Source organism: Manacus vitellinus, unplaced genomic scaffold (genome assembly GCF_001715985.3).
Source record: "Manacus vitellinus isolate BGI_N305 unplaced genomic scaffold, ASM171598v3 scaffold_2_pilon, whole genome shotgun sequence".
NCBI lineage: Eukaryota > Metazoa > Chordata > Aves > Passeriformes > Pipridae > Manacus > Manacus vitellinus.
Window position 1 is genome coordinate 18,167,139 of NW_021940208.1, and position 19,583 is coordinate 18,186,721.

At 37.0% G+C, this 19,583-nt stretch overlaps 1 protein-coding gene across 6 annotated transcripts in view; it reads left to right on the forward strand.

Moving 5' to 3' along the window:
- The window catches only part of FRY (FRY microtubule binding protein), a 205,115-nt gene that overhangs the window by 161,824 nt on the left and 23,708 nt on the right, over window positions 1–19,583 (forward strand). For 3 of the 6 annotated variants that reach the window (XM_018071108.2, XM_018071104.2, XM_018071107.1), the window contains 11 exons: window positions 108–202; window positions 1,851–2,452; window positions 4,089–4,186; window positions 4,278–4,448; window positions 8,990–9,130; window positions 9,865–10,044; window positions 11,104–11,265; window positions 12,053–12,127; window positions 13,183–13,353; window positions 15,313–15,321; window positions 18,933–19,133. In XM_018071108.2, the coding sequence (XP_017926597.1) occupies window positions 108–202; window positions 1,851–2,452; window positions 4,089–4,186; window positions 4,278–4,448; window positions 8,990–9,130; window positions 9,865–10,044; window positions 11,104–11,265; window positions 12,053–12,127; window positions 13,183–13,353; window positions 15,313–15,321; window positions 18,933–19,133 (1,905 nt within the window). Of the gene's footprint in view, window positions 1–107; window positions 203–1,850; window positions 2,453–4,088; window positions 4,187–4,277; window positions 4,449–8,989; window positions 9,131–9,864; window positions 10,045–11,103; window positions 11,266–12,052; window positions 12,128–13,182; window positions 13,358–15,312; window positions 15,322–18,927; window positions 19,134–19,583 lie in introns of all 6 variants that reach the window. The other 3 variants (XM_018071106.1, XM_008934237.2, XM_018071105.1) reach the window with 2 other exon arrangements.

Consider the following 19,583-nt stretch of genomic DNA (forward strand, 5'->3'; position numbering starts at 1 on the left):
AAATTATGGGGTTTCAGTAGGTGCCTATTCCTTTTATGAACTGAAGATTTTTAAATGTTACTTTTTTGAATGTCTTTGTTGTAATGGGTTATCTCATGCATTGATAGGGGTATGTAATGGAGGCACTACTTACTTTGGAAGCTGCAGTGGATAATCTGTCTGACTGTTTGAAGAACAGTGATCTTTTGACGGTGTTATCACGGTAAGAGGCTGTTCTAACTAATTTTTTTTCAATGTCTCATGATATTAAGTGTGCAGTTATGCAGCCTAACAGGAAAAAATAATTTTGATAAGACTGAGCTCATTTGTAACCTACAGAGAGCTAGATATGAGCACATTCAGCCAAATTTTGCCATAGTTGAAATAATGTTGATACAACTAATAGAACTTTACAATGTATTATAAATTCTGCCTTGCTGCCACTTGGCTATAACCTACTTTAACATCCTTTAAAAATATTGTATTTTTGCACCTTTGTATCATATACCCGAAAACATATCTGGGAAGGAACATGGTTTTTGTAATACTGGTTTCATATAATCTGTCATTCTCAGATGAAATCTTCCCCAAGTAAATGATCATGGTTTCTTCTCCTCAATAAAACTAGGGAGAATTTTGTCCCAGGTATACGTGGATTTTACTGGATGTGTAGACCATCTTTCTGAAACCCATGGCCTGAAAGAAGACCTTTGTATATGGAGGAAAATTGCAGGCTCCTTCTGTAATATGGCTGTTGACAGTAGTGAGGGTAATTAATAGTAACAACAAAATAGGTAACTTTTTTAAAAAATGTCCATAAGTTACCATGCTTTACATGCAGCACAAAAATACAGGGGCTGTCTTTTCTGACGATGGTAGGCAGGGTGCTGTGTAATGCCAGAACACAAGTAGTGCCTCGTGACAGAGTAAAGAGAGGGAAATATGCTTCTACTTTCTAAAATAAGAGCTATTTATCTTTCTTTAGTGCGCATTTCAGGAAAGAACAAGATGGAACAGAGAATAGAAAACACTCCAGTAAGCAGTGGGATGCAATATACTTTACCCTGACACTTGATTCCATAATTAGATTTTCTTCAATCACTGTAGACAGCAGGGGCTCATAGTATATGAAGTAGGAATGGGATCAAAGAGTCAGGAATTAGCTGTTCCCGGAGAACAAACTTCCCTTGCATGTATCAACACAACGTGTTCATCTGTACAGATCATTGATAGGTATTGTCAGGATCATCACATGGTAATCCATGAGGAGGCATTAGTCATTGAAATTGAAACACCTACACTTTCTGTGAACTACCTTGAAGAGATCTCAGGATACAGGCAGGAGAGGATGCAATGACAGCAAGGTTTCTGAAGGACCTGTACTGGCAGGCAGTCACATGATAGGTTTCTTGAGGATAATCTGGTGTATTTGTTAAGATATGCTGTTTTTTCTGTCCACAGTTCTCACATTAACCAGTAAGCAATTGTGCATTTTGCCTGCCAAGTTCAGGGCTTGCTTCACTGATGAGGGCATTTTAAAGACCAAAGTTATTTTCAGTTCTGCCACTGTCCCATTGTATGGGCATTTCCACAAGTCACTTCACAGCTCTGTATTTCTTATCCCCATGTTGTTCTTGTCTATTTAAACTGTAGGCTATTCTACTCTGGTTTGGTGCAGTGCCATGGGAACCTTATTTCTGTCATATCTGTGGGCACTTCTGAAAAAAAAGACAGGCTGCAGCAGACAGTGTGGTGTTTTACTTTTCCTGTTTAAATATTTATTTACAGTTTGATAAATACTTAGCTTGCATCCAATATGAGCAAGCTGTGCATTCACACATTGTAATGTATGTTATATATCTTGGTTTCAGTTCATCTTCACCAGATTTAACATCAAACACCAAACTGACTGCAAATCGGAAGAGCACAGGCCAGCTGAATGTGAATCCTGCAAGTGGCAACACAGCCACTGCTGAACGAAGCAGACACCAGAGGAGCTTCTCTGTACCCAAAAAATTTGGAGATGTGGACAAGTCCTCAGACCCACCACGCAGTGCCACACTAGACAGAATTCAGGCATGCACACAACAAGGCCTGTCCTCTAAAACAAGAAGTTCATCCTCTCTAAAAGACAGTCTTACTGATCCATCCCATATTAACAATCCAACCAACCTACTGGCCACCATCTTCTGGGTTGCTGTGGCTTTGATGGAGTCGGATTTTGAGTTTGAGTACCTGATGGCATTGCGGTTACTGAATAAACTTCTGGCTCATTTGCCACTAGATAAAGCTGAAAACCGGGAGAAGTTAGAAAAGTTGCAGGGGCAGCTGAAGTGGGCAGACTTCTCAGGACTTCAGCAGCTACTCTTGAAAGGATTCACCTCCCTTACTACCACTGATCTCACGCTACAGCTCTTTAGCTTGCTGACTCCAGTATCTCGAATATCCATGGTGGATTCCTCTCAAGCTATAGGTAAACCAGCATGCTTTCCTCTCTTTCAGTTTATGTTGCATTGACATTTGGTGACAGATCTCATTTGGCTGTCTGAACAAAACCAAAAATGGCATTTTTCTTTCTCTTATAATATGCATAATATACTTTTGCTTTGAGCTGGGTGGGCTTTTTTTGAAATTTCATAACCATAATAACATGTTTCTAAAAAGTGACTGTATTGCACAATAAGGTTTTGGAGGAGAGCAATCATGTATTATTTAACATTTCATTTCTAGGGCTTAGCAGTATATAAAGTTTCTGAGTGCTGACAAAGTAAATACATGTAAGGAGATACTGTCCAATTTTCTATAGCCTATTTTGCTCACTTTTTCTCTTGAATTATTTTCAGACTGTGTCAAATTACTTGATTTTAAATTAGTGCTTCATGGAATTTTCCCTAGAAATACCAATATCTAAAACTGTTGTACACTATCTAGATAAACTACAATAGCACAATAGTGAGTGAGGAGAGAGGCCTGGGTTATAAAGTTAACATCTTTAAATTCCCAGTTATTTAGCTGAGGTTGTGACCACTTCCTTTAAATATATGTCTTGAAGAGAGTTTCTGCATTTTTCCAGATTTTTACTCCTGTCTTTTAGTCAGAAACACAGATATTAAGACAACTGTCCAGGCTTAACAACTAAGTCATAACAAGCTTAGACACAGAATAAAGGGATGAATGCCATGAACAGCCTGCCCATCTCTAAGCACCTGTGTGGTGCCTGTGTTCCAGACTTTGTTGGGCAATTCACACATAGGCTGTGACAGTACCATCTGGTGGTATCTTTTCTTTTCCCTGAGTACAGAGGCAGACTAGGGAAACTGTGGTCCTAATTTAGGCAACTTGTTTAGTTGTGTAGAACAAGAGGGAATGAATGGTTAGAAAATTATTTTCATAGATCAGATTCTTTCTTTTCAAAAACCAGATTGTGTCTGGATACACTTACTTGACTTCTGAGCTCCCACCTGAACCAGAGCAGTTTTTGTTACAGCTCACTGTTACAGCTGCTGCCTGTAGTTCATCAACTACGTTGAGGTATCGATGCAGAAGAGCCGAATCCCAGTTCCAGACAGTACTTATGCTATTGACAGCAGCCAGCACTTGGTTGCAGGAGCCATCACCCAGCTTCAAAAGCACCCCGTTGAGTAGTCTTAGCTGACCTGCTATATCAGAATTTTGATTCATTATTATTATTACCTTGAACAGTATAAAACAATGGAAGCTGAGCCTGGCAGCCTGACCAAAACAGTTGTTTATTGATCAATACTCAGTGATTTTCTTCTTGTGTTTTAGCAGCAGTAATGAAAATGCCACTAGTTAAGACTGTCAATAAGCCAGTTAAGTGGAAAAGATAAACATGATCTCTAACAGGAATGTGCAGTAGTGTTTGCAGAAATAGTTTCATACTTTACAACAGTATTGTAAATGATGTACTGGATTTTCAAATTAAGGCTCCTTTAAGACAAATGTGGAATGGCCAGTGGTGTGAACAACTTGACAGAGTCTGTGTGAGTTTATAATTAATGTAATATCAAAATTGTGACCAGACTTAAAGATCACTGTGGCTCTTGCTGTCCAAAATACACATTTTGTTCTGTATTTTCCTGTTCTAGGATTTCCACTGAATGTTTTGTGTCTCCTGCCCCATTTAATTCAGCATTTTGATGGCCCAAACCAGTTTTGTAAAGATATAGCTGAAAGGATTGCTCAGGTATCAAAATCATTTACTGTTTTGTACATCCTCAAAACTGGAAATGCAGTTGCCTTGTTCTCAATATGTTTTGACATTTATATTTAATTAGGTTTGTTTGGAGGAGAAGAACCCCAAGCTATCAAATCTTGCACATGTCATGACCCTTTATAAAACACACAGCTATACAAGGGACTGTGCTACCTGGGTAAATGTGGTTTGCCGTTACCTTCATGAAGCATTTGCTGATATTACTTTGAGTATGGTTACATATTTGGCTGAGGTAAGTTTTTGAAAACTTTTTACTGTTTTAACTCTTCTGTTGCCTAACAGCAAAAAGAGATGAAGTCTACCAGCAGATTTCTGGGGGCTCTCTGCTGCTGTTATTTTATAATTAAAAATAAAAAGTAGAAATTAACAGACATAATTGCTATAAAAAATCAATATTGAACACTAAAACAAAAGCTGATGCATCTTAAAGCATCTTACTTCATCAGCCAGTTGGATTTTCCACTGTGAAAGCAAGAGGAAACTGGACATTTATTTAGATCCCACTAAGGATAAGGGAAGGACTAATTCCACAAGGGTTTTAGCAGCATAATAAGATATCATCTGCTATATAAGGATCTGGTTCTTGATACAAATTTATATTCATTCTTCTAATACTGAATGGTATCATCTTGCTGCCAAGGTTTTCCTCTGTGTTCATTGCTTACTCCTAACATTTTTCATGCATGGAGTATAGAGCTGATGCAGTGTTGTTCCTGGGGATCCAAGGCTCAGTTCAGCTTTCAGCATAAGGCTTCTTGATATTCTGCCTCTTGTGTCAGATCAGTATCAGGACAGCATTTTCTTGTAGGGTTCTCGGATTTATCACTTCCCCACTGAGTGAGATGCCTTCAGTCTCCCCTCCCATCCAGGGAGAAGACAGTTCTGTATTCATGGAATCACAGAACCATTTAGGATGGAAAAGACCTTTAAGATCATCAAGTCCAACCACAAACCTAACACTGCCAAGTCCACCACTAAACCATGTCTCCAAGTGCCACATCCACACATTTTTTGAACACTTGCAGGGATGTCGATGCCATCACTTCCCTGGTCAGCTGGTTCTGATGCTTGGCAATCCTTTTTGTGAAGGAATTTTTCCTAATATCCAGTCTAAACCTCCCCTGGTGCAACTTGAGGTCATTTCCTCTCATACTGTCACTTGTTACTCTGGAAAAGAGTCTGACACCCACCTCTCTACATAAATTAACTAGCTTATTTAGAGCAGCTTTATTTTTTGGAGCAGACTTTTTCCCCCCTCTGCCAAAGGATCTACAAAAACTCCTCAGGTGTCTCTAATACTGGCTATTGACAGATTTTTCAAGAGCCTGAAAGGCCAGGCTGTGCTCCCACAATCACTTAAGACTTCAGAGCAAACTAGGCTCTGCTACCTCAAGCTGCATTTCCTCACCTGGTTTGCACGTGGAGGCTCTAAGTTAACAATCATATATGATAGTTATGATAATCATAACTAATAATGAAAGCCATGACTCTCCTGAAGGAGACTAAAACAGGACCTTGAGGTTTTTCAATCAGTTTTCAAGTTCAAAGACTCTGAAGAACTATTAGCTCTTTCCATCCTCTAGAGCCAAGTCTCTCCTTCACAGCAGAAGCTTATATTCCTAATAAAGAATTGCTATAAAAATTAAAGTGTTTAAATTCTTTCTCCTTTGCTTTCCCAGCCTTAGGAAAGTGTTTGCCTCTCTGTTTTCCTTCCATGCTCTACGTACAGTCACTACTGCTGCAACATCTCCACAAAGGCCATTGCTTGTGATCTTGCTCCCTTTAAAACGGGTTTAGGCTTATATGTGGAGACTCTTTCTGTGCAGTTCCCCCTTGCTGTAGATTGGCACCACACTACTGTATTAACAAGTCAGGCAGGTTTTTGACCATAATTAAGACATTCCTCACATAGCACCATCAGCAGAAGGATGACAGAGTAGTAAGCATGACTTCCTTTTTCTGTATTTACATTGAGTGCATCGCTGTTGAGTCATGTCTGAAGAACATTCATATGGGCGTAGAGTAGCTGCCAATCTGGTGAAGTAGCAAGAGACAAGAAACCATTTTGTTCAGCCTGTTATGGCCCTGAAATTTTTTTTTTTTCAGCATTCAGAATGTTTCATCTTTTCATCTTAGTTAATCCCAAACCAGGATAAACAAGGTGTCCCTGTCTTCTCTAAACCAGCTGTGGGATATACTGTCAATAGGTAAAGCCAAATAGGTTAACAGCTCCTCTGGGCAATCTGCAGTTGAATGTTATAACCATTGGTTACACAAACTCGGGCTTTAACAATCCTGGTTCAGTCCCCAATGCTTGGGCAGGAGGGAAATTGCAAGACATGCAGTGATTAAGAATAACAAAGGAAATCTGTATTGCAACAGCGACCCCTCTGAACACACAGGTGTACCTTCAGAAGAAAACATGGTACCACACGTTAAGGCTATGAAAACAAATGCTCTTGGCAGAAGTTTGAAGTTTCAATTATTGCCATTCAGATAAAAGTTTGCATTTAACCTATTTGATGGCAGGTAATTACTTGTAATCAAGAAGTATGATTCAAGCATAAAATAAGACATTTCAACTGTGTTATTATCCAAACCTTTCAGTGACAAGCAGTGCTCTTTACTCAGTTTTACATAAGATCCATTCATGAAAACTGATAATTTATTCTAGAAAAATATGGGAGTGATCTCAATCTACAGATGAGGAAAAATCACTGTTTAATGGTGCAGTAGAACTTTGAACCTCCACTACCAAAATCAGCATACAAACGTATTACTGAAACCTTACTTTTTTATGTTAGATTTTTGTATATTAATTTTTAAAATTCAACCTTTTATCATGAAAGCACACTCATTCTAGGAGCATCTGAATTGGCATAGGTCACTTTTTAAACTAGTGACTCATTAAGTCCAGGGCCGTGCTTGGACTTAAATAACTAATGCTATTAATATAGAACAAGGGACAAGAAACCACAGTGCATAGTAATATGCTCATGGTAGATTTTTCCACCTCCTCCTTGTTAGATATGAGACAGTTTGTGATAGAAACATGAGCATTCATAACCTGTTCAAAACCAAGGAATCACTAGAGACTAAAACATTGCAAGGGGAAGAATTCCCTAGATCAGGCACTATCCCACTGGTGACTTGAATATTAGACAAATTCCTTCTTTATTTCCTCAAAATGTTTGTTTGACTAACATAATTAGAAACTTTCAGAGATAAAGTTCCTGCAACAGCTTTCTAACCAGCAAGACGCACAAAACCTCCATTATTTCCCAAGAATTCCTTTTCCTATCCCAAAAGAGATTGTCTGATGCAGTAGCCTCTGTCAGAGAACAAAAATATTTCTTTCTGTCTGATCCTAATAGAAGGCAAGAAAAAGTCTATAACCCTGTTTTGAAAAAGATTTGCTACGCACATTTTCTCTCTCAGTAAAGGTACTGAAGGGCTGAAGGTGTTTAAGGGCTGAAGCATGTTGCCATTTAGTATCTTTAATTTAAAAATTCATGCTGTCATTTTGTAGAGGAATAGATAAAGCGTAGTGAGTTCCATTTATTGTACTGCTAATGGAACTTGCCCACTTTGTTTTATGAATCACTCACTTTACTGATGAAAGAAATCAGAAAATATACAGTGGGATAAGACAGGCATGTCCTACCTGATCATTCCATTTTGACTGGCATGAAGCATTCTCATTCAATAACAGGAGGAGCCTTGTCATTCAGACCAGCAAGGATATCTAAAAAACTGCTAAAGTCCACTTGGATAACAGTTGAAATTTTTCTCTGATGGAAGACATAATGCAGCACAGAGTTTTTATAAGTAATTGTTTTCTTGATCCTAATAATTCTAGTAGCCAGTGTTAGAAGAACTTTTTTTGTTGGCCTGAATGAAGGATGGTATCTAGTACTGAGTTTCTGGTAACTTCCAGCAATAACATTTGATTGCCTCTGAAATTTGGGGGGGTGGGACAGTGCCTGTCACCAGTGAAAGAACATGCTACCTTCCAGGAAATTTTCAAATGAGACATATCACATGTATACGGATGTCCATACATGTCCGAAATTACTGTCATGTATATGTATATATGTATGTATATGTATATATGTCATATATATGTCATCTATATGTGATATTTATATATATAAGCACAGCTGCACTTCCAAGGTTCATTGTAGTATTACAGGATCTGCACCTAGGTGTCTCAAAATTCCGGGATTTAGATGAAGCCCTTCTTTGTATTAGTCTCTACAATAAGAGAGCCCAGAAACTCCATCTCCTCCTTAAAAGAAGATGTTTCTTTGGCAGTTATAGCCAGTGAGCACTGGCAGTGAAGTATATTTGGATAAATATTTATTGATGTCTGAATAGTAGTAGTTTTGTTTCTTCAGCATGTTTTCTTTTTTCTCACTGACTTTCAGCAAATGTAGGCATAAAAAGACACTCTCCTGTTTTTATTGGATGTCCTTCCCAAATTACAGTGTAAATTTTACCTACCAGTTTACTTAACTGCTGAATATGTTTTGTGGATAAGTTAGGGCAGGCATATATAAAATGTAACAGGCTAGCATTTTTTCCAACTTAAGCTTTTTTTTACTTCACACCTGTATCATTATGAGTTGTGAAATGATTGCAAAATGGCATTGCAAAATCAGTGAGTGAAGAGAGATTAACAGTACAAATGGCATTCATGAAATTAGTAGCTTTTTCCATAAGAAGAAATGTCTCAAAATTTAGTTACATTCACTTTTCTCTTTTTTGTAACAGCTACTAGAAAAGGGCCTTCCTAGTATGCAACAGTCCCTCTTACAGATGATCTACAGTCTTCTTAGTTATATGGACATGTCAGCTATTCCTGTGAAACAGTTTAATGTGGAAGTGCTAAAAACCATTGAAAAATATGTACAGGTAAATACAGTATTTTTTATTATTTTAATATAGGAACTTAGCCATATTTACTATCATAAATTGATCATAGATTAGCAGGGAGGGTTGCAACTGTCTAGTGTGGGACCTAGTGTACAGACATCCTGATGCCTCATAGACTGTGCATTCCCAGATAAGATGCCCAGCTGTATGTTCACTGTGTAGGAAGGGCTAAGCTTCAGCTGCAGAACCTTGCAGCAAGATTAATACCACACAGAGCCTGGGTAAGCAGTCTTTAATTATTAGCATGAGGGAGATGAGGCATAAGCACTTCCCTTGAAAGACCTCCATTACCTAATTCTTGACAAGTGAAAAATACGTGTTTCTACTAGGAATTCACAGTTGTAAAGAACCTGTATCAAGTCAGCTTTTTTATTAAATGGGGATTCTGCAATGGCCCTTATATTTATTCATACTGATTAAGGCATTCAGGTAGGAGATTTTAAATCCTTTGCCAAGTTGACCTTGCCCACAGGTGTCTGTCTCAGGCTGCAAGCCACTTCCCTAACAGTGACACCTTGGGCAAGTCTTGGTCTCTGCTGTTGAAATTATTCTGCAAGTATGTACCTTGTCACTGGCCAAGACAAAGAAAGAACAGGAATATTCCAATTCAATATTTTTATTATGTGGTAAAAAATATGACTGTAAAATGTAAACAATCTTGAATATGTGTGAATCTTACTTTCTGTTTGCTGATTAAATATACCTATTTCTAGAGTATTCACTGGAGAGAAGCCTTGAATATCCTGAAATTGGTAGTTTCTCGTTCTGCCAGTTTAGTTCTACCTTCCTATCAACATAGTGATCTTTCAAAAATGGAAATACATCGAGTGTGGAACAGTGCCTCCAAGGAGCTACCAGGGAAGACTCTAGAGTTTCATTTTGATATTTCAGAGGTACTTCATGTAATTTTGCTACTTAACACCTTAATTGAGTTATTTGATAATCCTAAAACATGTGTTGCAACTCCTTAAGAAAGCTGAAAAATTAGGAAAGGAAAATTACCAAACTGAAAGTCTCTTCAATTATTTTTGATTCTAAGTGACATATTTAGTGACCCATGTTGGAGGGCTCTTTTCAAATGTTTACTATTTTTTTTTTTGTTAAGGAATTACTAGTTGTATTTAAAATTATCTGGTGGAAAAGCTGTGTTGAGTTATTCCAACTGTAATATATATGCATGCCATATGTATAAATTTCCCTTGCAGACATTTTATACTTGGATGCCAGTGTTCTCTGTAACTGTTAAAGACAGAGAATGTCCTTTGAGGAACTACTACCTGACTTCTGACTGGACTCTCTTACAGCAGTCTTTATCCTGCAAACCCTGTGCACCTGATAACTTTTTAGAACTGAATGGTCCTATTGACTTTAATGGGCAAGTCACTTGTTGTTATGAAGCTGCAGGAATTTTTTCAGCATTATAGATTTATTTTATATAGATAATAGTGAGCTATTGAGATTAAAAGGAAATATAAAAATAAAAAGGCATCTGGTACTATGTGCTGTTCATGTAGGTATAGTTCTAGAACATACTGAGCATCCAACAGTCAATCCAAGAGAGAATTTCAGTATTTGTTGGAAAAGAGCCAAAGTGTTCAGCACTCGTAGGAAAAAAATATTAAAAAGCATGTGCAAGAAATGTGGATTTCCAATAAATTTCATATGCTTTCTGGGGTTTTTTTTATGTGCTCTTATGTCAGAAACTAGTGTGACAGTTGCTTTGAGTATTATCCATCCATGACTATAAGCAGTAGCTACTAAATATGGCAGTTGTTACTCAGACGTTCACAGTGGAAAATAACAATCATATCAAGTGACATGAAATTTGGTGCACTCCTTGTTTTATCCTTGTATGTAATCTTTAGAGTAATCTTTTCCTCCAACTGAAGCAATATGGCCCTTTTAAGTTCATCCTGAGGCATAGTACTAGGGAATATTAATCTCTATTTAAGACTCCAATTATTGGAAGACGGTATGATGAGCTGCAGAGTTCTTCTGGACGAGATGGTAAACCCAGGGCAATGGCTGTCACCCGAAGCACTTCTTCAACCTCATCAGGATCTAATTCCAATGTCCTTGTTCCTGTGAGCTGGAAGAGACCTCAATATTCTCAGGTAGGTATCCCACTGTTCATTAACAAGTTGCATTTACAGCAGCTGAATTAACACACACTTAGGTTCTTAAATACTTGTGCCCTGTGCAGTGCTCCTGGCTGGCTGGGGCAGTGGCAGCACAATATCTGACTGTGTGTGCTTTCTTGGACTCAAAAATGGACTGAGTTATGTCTGTTTTTCTTTCAACTTGCAGGAAATGCATCTTTTTAAGACCTGTTAAGTCTAGGTCAGATTTAACTAAAAATGACAAATGAGTTCAGATATTAGCAAGGAGAGCAGATAGATATAGCATGTATAACTTTGAAAGTGTTGCTTTCTTGAGAAATTGAGTAAAAAAACCAATTTTCCTAAAAGTGATCTTTGATTACCTTACTGATTTTGGTTATCTGCCAGCTGGAATAAAACCATGCAGAATAAATGTAGTTATTACTCTTTTCTTTTTTTCAATACACCAGGTTATATAGCAGTGACCAAAAGAAAATTATGCATGTACTTAATTTTAAGCTTCTGAACTGTCTTTTTAAAGTGATGCATATGATCCAACATTTCCTTATTATGCTCAATGGAATTCATTGACTAATTTAAATATAATAAACGGCAAAATCATTAACAGCTGTTTTTGTTTCCTTGATGCATAGTTGCTCTGAGAGCAATCCTTTGAGCACTTAATGACTAATTCTTTGGTTGGTTGGTTTCTCCTAATTAAAAATTGCTAATGTATGTTTCTAGCCACCAGGAGAATGAGTGGTTAAAAAAATGCTCACTTGAGAAACACCTTGTTTTCTAGAAAAGAACAAAGGAAAAGCTGGTGCATGTCCTTTCCCTGTGTGGTCAGGAAGTTGGGCTGAGTAAAAACCCTTCAGTAAGTAGCCTTGTATCGACCATTTCTTTGTTTCATCGTGTTTCATTACTTTAAAAGTAAAGAACTGTGTTTCCCAGAATTGCTGACCACATTTGCTTAGTTTTCACGTTACATTACTATCACTGTCCTTTGTACTGGCCCAGGCTGCATTTCTCAGCATTTGGACCAGTGAGTGAATGGCCCTCTCACTTAAAGCAGACTTACTGTCAGAGCTATGTGTGGGTTTCCTGTGAGAGATCTGTGATGCTATAGGTTTTAGTTATGCCATCTCAGTGGGAATAAAGTAATGACCTCTGGTATTACCAATCTAGAACCTTTACAAAGTAAAAAAATAAATTAAAGAAATGAAATGGGGGGATGGTGTGTATGTGTCTGATTTTTCCATTACACGGCAGTTCTGATGTTACTCTTTAAAAATTAATATTATCTGGTGCCAGGAAATGGACAATGGATCATCCATAGTGGGGAGCTCTTAAAATAGTTATTAAATATTTTCTACAGAGAAAGGAAAATTTCTGAATGCTTTTGAATATGGTGTATGTCACTTTATTATGGAGAACAGGTCCTTCATTTCTGCAAGACAGCAACTGTTTAATTTTTGCAACTAAATTGAAGATATAAGTATATTTAGTAGGAAAGAAAAAATTAGAACTTGTTGTATTTTCTAATCTTGACATATTTTTGAACATCTTTTTAACTAGAGGGGTTTTTTTATGAACTTACTATCTCACTCCTTTGACAGTATTTTCTCTGCTAAGTTCTCTGAATTTTGTTCCTATGTATGTATACAAACATCCAGGCAACATCAGTCTGCAGCCATTAAGAGGTAGCTGTAATATTCTTGGATGTGTTCCCACAGTATGAAGTTGTTTCTTTGTACAAGTTTAATCTGAAGGCACCTGTCCAACATAAATAATAAAGAGTGTTCTAAAAATACTCAGTGAAGGAATTAGGTGTGTACTGGAAATACAGTCTTCTGAATAACCAATTACAGCTTTTAGGAAGAAACAACCAGAGGGAACAGTTTGTTACAAGAGAAATCCTTTAAATTGTAGGTGATTTTTTCTTCCTGTGGTGATTTGGATCTGATGGAGCACCAGACGAGCTTGGTGTCTTCAGAAGACGGAACAAGGGAGCAGGAGAACATGGATGATTCAAACAGTGAACAACAATTCAGAGTCTTTAGGGACTTTGATTTCCTAGATGTTGAGCTGGAAGATGGGGAGGTACAGTATATTTTCTTTGAAACAGCTTTTTTATTAAAACACTTTTATACTCTTTCTACTAAACACTACTCTTCTTGTAACATAAAACTTTAACTGTTTAACTGTAAACTTAATTTTGAGTTCAGATTGTTTATAATGTTCACTTAGTGTTTATTTAAGTAGCATAACAGTAAAAGGCTACCACACCCTTCCTTTCTGAATCTACTTTAGGAAACACTGCAACACTGTTAGTGGAAAATAAAACCTCTGTTCTAGTACCTTTTCAGTGAATTTACTTTTAAGTGAATTTATTTTAAATACAATTTATAAAGATCTAAATTGTTAACAAAAATATGTTTGCTTATTAAAAACCTATAAAATGAAATTATTCCAAATCAGTTGGTTCATAAGTAACCCTCTAAAACATTAACTCAGGCCTTCAGGCTGCTGTTATTCCTGCAACTGCTGATGAAATCACTAATGTTTAGAGAGCTATACCTTCCATTCTGCTTAGATGTCTGGGATTTCATCATTTCCTGCAGGAGCTAAACAAAATTCTGAGGGCCCAGATCAAGTCTTGACAGGTGAAGCCTATCAGCTCACCTTGAGCTGAAATTGCTGAAGGGGAAAAGTTGAAGAACTGCTGAATTTTTGGGGTACACCCTTTAATTTCTTTCTGTTTGGTTGGGAAAGCCCAAAAATTAATATCCATTGCCAAACAAATCTAACATTTTTGTTGCTATTTAGAATTTCAGAAATTGTTAGCTCTTTTGAAGGACTTAAGGTGCAGATGTTCAGCAAACTGAACAGTTTAATAAATTGTCTTGTCATAATCTGAACTCAGTGTTAACAAGAATTCTCTCAGGCATTGCTCTTAGCCCTGAGAAGAACAAGTGTACAAGTAGAAATAGTAATTTTTCTACCTATTTGTATTCCAGTAGTAAAATAATTTTAAGGTAAACAGACCCCTGAGGTGTGAACTCATGTACATCTGAACTTTTTCTTTCCCAATGAAGAGAAAGATGAGGGAATGGAAAAAAATGTCACTAAGTCCTTATTTTTCCAAGTCTTGAATTTCTGTATCAAAATATAGTAATTTTGGCTCACAGCTGCCCATGAGTTTGCTAAAAAAAATAAAAGGGTAGCTGGCAGTAATGATTGAAAATACATTAGACAAATAATATGAAGGATCTCTAATGCTCAAAAAATGATAAATGATAAAACAACGCCAGGTTTTTTGTCAAAAATATACTGACTGCAGTAATTGTTGTGTCTTAAATGCTTTCAAGATAATACAAGGATTTGACACTGCAATTTTGACTGAATATAACTTGATAATGTTTTGTCTACTGAAATTCAGGAATTTCTTCTTTCTCTTCACCACTTAAAACCATACAGAGAGCATATTGTGCAGAATTCCCACCAAAATGAATTTACCTTCATGGATTGTGATGCTGTAAAGATTTCTTTTATACATGTGGCTAATTTCAAGACTGAGGCCTAAATTAATTGATATCCTAATTGTCTTAAATTGGTCATGAAACAGATACTAAGCTTCTCTAGTTTTATATGAAGTAAAATGAAAAATGTAGCCTTTTACTTGATACAGGTTTTAAATTGCCATGGATCTGAAGCCTTGCGTTCCACAGTATAGTCCAGACTGACTTACTAGTTTTTTAAAATTAAATAGATACTTTAGCCAAATTCAGACCTGGTATAAGAGTCTACTTCCTTAAGCTAGCAAGAGCAACATCAAAAAAATCATCCCCAGACCACAAGATGTACCTGTTTGAAATTTGATAAAGATGTGAAAGCAAGTAATTGTTATTTTCAAACTTAAAAGATAGGCTGAAGAGTTGAAGTTTCTGTGATAGTATTTGTTACAGTTGTAGGCAAATGTTTGTCTATGATGTCTTTATTACAGTAATTTTACATAGATTCTTTCTATTTGTTTTTCTATCTGTTATATCTGCTACCCAGGAACTTCAGGTAAGAATGCTACTTGAACCCAGATGTGCCAGCATATGTTATGCCTTCTTGCAAATTTGTATTGTAGAATAACATCATAGTTTTGCTGTTACCTCCCCCCTTCAGTGTGTGCGTGGAGGGGTGGGGTGTGCTTGCATTTCTGGCAGGTGCTTCATTTTTTGTCTTGTATTAGAAATATTTTTGAGGGTTTTTTCAAAAATTCTGCTTCATTTTAAGTTTGCTTTTGACATGTTCAGCAGTCTTCACAAGTTTTAAAATATCTTACTTCTAGTATCAGTGTTTTTCAAATTGAGCCATTTCTCCTTTTGGTATCTTTGTGCATGATTAATATGTAGAAACTTCATTATTTATAATAGAGTAAAGTTTGGGCCATTTGTTCCTATGGGCAAATTATATATAATTTCTAGCTTTTCAGTTGTGGTATATTGTCTTCTGCTAGCATCTTGCTAAAGCTGATGCCTGACACCTCTTAAAAAAGTTGCATGCCAGACTGAATTTAACTGAATAAGTAAATTAATTTCTACAGCTTAATTTAATTCCTCTGTGTGATCCTACCAACTTTGCTGGACTCATTTACCTTCTTAAGAAAACTGAAAAGGCACATCACCGGTTGCCAGTTTGGGACCTAAACTTGCAGTTTATCAATGTATAGAGAGAACTAAAATGATAGAGAATTCTAATGAGTTGTACAAATTATAAAAAAAAATCAGCAACCACAGTAATTTGCATATTGGTTTCTGATAGTCTGTACATCAGTTATTGTGCAAACACAGCCCCCAAAAAGTCTCTGCCTCAAACTGCCTGTGCTCTAAAAGCTGCATCCATATGGAAATACTGCCTTACTATGCAGTTCCACAACACTTATGCCTATACCCTACAATATCTGAGCGATTCCACTAACTTTGCATACTTTGTCAACATGGTAAGGATCAAAACTTGTGTGAAAGAGGTTTTGCATGATTCTTACTGGCTCTACAGAGGAGCTTTACTGCTGTTCCCCACATAGGATTACTTCCCTTTTTATTGCGCTGCTGTCTCTCTTTTCCACTGGGTTGTGGTAAAGTTTAAAGCAGCTGCAAGGGCACATCTGATCCTTTACCAGAGGGTGTTGATTGTGAGAAGTTCTGTGTGGTACTTGCTCACTGCTGGCCAGACACATTTGTAACATGTGGCTGTATTCCTCTGAATTGATGTTTATCACTGGTGACTTTCCAGATAGGAGATAGCTTTCCTCCTGCTGTAGATAAAAATCAACAACTTCTCAAATACATCTTTGCTCTTGTTAACTATGAAAGAATGATTGCTTTCACAGACTCCAAAAACAACAACTCCATCTTCATAGACACGTGTTGACCTCTTGTTTAAATTCATTATGATTATAAGTGCCCCTGTAGCAAACTTATGCTAATCCAAATACCATGGGTATTTGAGTTACACTGTTTCATCTCTATTACCCTTTTCCCTCACTTTTAATTCACTGCCCCTTCTAACTGCATGCCCTGGAAGTGTCCCTTTTCATTTTTCTTCTTTTTGCTGGCTTCCTTCTTTAAGACATCGCAGAATAAAACTGCAACAGGACATATTCCCACGGACATTGGTTGCAATGTTTACCGATAGCTTTACTAGGCATCATGAGGATCAGGGTGTGATGACCATCATCTTTTCTTGCTTGCTTATTTGTGTCATTTCGTCATTTGTTAATTCTGTAATCAGTGTGTTTGTGGAGGATGTCTCATTGCTGCATGTATCCTACAGCCATTGTGGGGTAGGATGGACAACCAAAGAACTTGTTAAAATAAATAGCTTGGAACTGAACAGTCATTTTTATGGTTTAAAGAGACCTAACTTCTTAAATCTTAGATGTGTTCTGTTCTCTTTCCACACAAAACTACCATATGATACCAGTCCCAGGATGAAAACACAGGGTTGTTCCAATAATATGTCAGGCTTCATGACAATTTCATGTTCTTTATTATAGTGCATTCCTTAGTTATAAATGTTCTTTTGAATTACAGTTCTTCGATTTCTGGGTTGCCTTTTTCCTTAAAAATATTTTTTTCTGTTTTTATCATGTTTGTTCGTGAACAATGAGCTTAGTGTCACAAAACTGAACTTCCCCTCTCCCTCAATTCATATTCCACGATCCATTGCATTAAAGGGTAATGATGAAAAGTAAGATCAATTTGTGGAAGTTTGTTGATTGTTAAGGAGGTAAGATTGCAGTGTAATTCATTGCACTTTATGCAGTTTGGTCCTCATTCAGTAAATGTCTGAGTAGTCCTGAATGGGGATTACTCAAGTGTTTAAAATTACAACTCTGCTTAAGGGACCTCACTCAGCTGAGACCTCATTCTCTATGATTGTGCATAATTTTCATCTGCAGAAGCCCAGGAAATACTCATAATCAGTGATTGTTTTTTAGGCAGAACTGTATTTTTGTCAAATTGATATTTAGAAGATCACTATCAGCTTGAATTTTCACCAATTGACTTGCTTGTTTAAGACTGTTGCAACTTACAGAGAGTCTTGTTTTAAACAGTCAGCCCTGAACCTTAAAAAGAAACATTTTTCTCTATAAATTTCCTTCCCATTTTAATGATGGATTGAGGGCTTTCACCTAAATAAAGTGCCCAAAACTGCAGCTGTATACTTCTGGGGAGACCTTTCTTGATGTGTGAGGCCCCTTTTGCCTCTGTGAGTCTGTGGCAGGAGCAGTTGTGGATGTGGTCCTGCATTTGCTGGAGAGGAACCTGCCCAGACATAGGAAGGGAGTGAGAATTAGGAAAAAGGCATACAGTCCACTGGAAAATATATAAAGTAAAAAAATGGAAAAATGGTGGAAAACTAATTGTCATTTTTGTACATGAAAGAAATCAAGTGATCAGTTCACCAGTCTTACAAACGGTTATACGATTTGCTTAATGCACTCAGCTTTATGTAACTGCATGTGGGATCAGAACTGAAAGTCAGTATAAAATGGTTGGTCGATTTGACTGTGTCCTTTTTAAAATGTGACATCTCAGGCAATGCTTATCAGGCTGCTCTCAAAATATAGTTTCGAATAATTCAAATATATTCAAGTTACAAAAATAAGCAATACAGGCCTATAATAAAAGTTAAAAAGATGTGCTGCTTTAGGTGTCACATTTTACGTGTAAAGGAGGGACTTGTTTAAATCTACTCACCATTATGGTTATGTATATAATGCAAATAATCTAAAATCTATAACATAAGTTTTGCAATTGAACCATTGTTTTGAACTGTGCTCCTAATACTTTTAAACACCATGGAAAAATCCCCTAAAATTGCTTCCAAACTTTTCTTTTGCCTGTCATTGCTCTACTGGTATTGAGGAGTGTATATATGGACTTACAAAACCAAATTCTTAAATTAGCAAGTGCATGAAAAACATCTAATACTGAAAAGAGTGAATGCTCATTTAACTGCCATTTCCACGCTTCTGCTCTTATCTCCAGGTGATCAAAAAAATAATGCTTATATCAAGTTTTTATTATATTTTTGCCTAAAAGTATTTCTGGAGCTAACTTTGATTAGGTCTTTGCATATGATCAGTTTTAAATCAAGAAAGCTGACCCTGTATCTGATTTCAGGGTGAAAGCATGGACAACTTCAACTGGGGAGTGCGCAGACGGTCCCTGGACAGCCTGGACAAGTGTGACATGCAGCTGCTGGAAGAGAGCCAGCTCTCGGGGAGCACACCCAGCCTGAACAAAATGAACCATGAGGACTCCGATGAGTCATCAGAGGAGGAGGACCTGACCACCAGCCAAATCTTGGAGAACTCAGACCTAGTAAGTTGCAAACTTGAAATTTAAGAACAAAAAAAGGAGTTGTGTTTTTAAATAAGATGGGCTTTTAGTTTCCTCTGCCCAGGGGCAACCTAATCAGCTGAAATTGGTGGGTGCATTTTCACTTATTTGCAAAGGTAAACAGGAATTTTAATGCAAAGTTTGAAACACAGGAAACATATCTTATTATTTGCCCCTTTTTTACTATATGACAATTTTGCACAATTGGCCAACAGTAAATCTTCCTGATGTGTTTAATGCTTAAAGAAATAGAACAAGACTCCAGGTTGGTAAACAGTGTCAGATTTTCTTTGTTCACTTCAGGGATGTTTTAAATAAAATTTTTGTGCCAGAAACATCGAAAGCGTTGTGTCTGTGTACAGGCTGAGAGCCATCATCACTGCTCTTTAAGACAATGTCTCCTTTACATGTTCATGAAAATAGTGTGTGGTA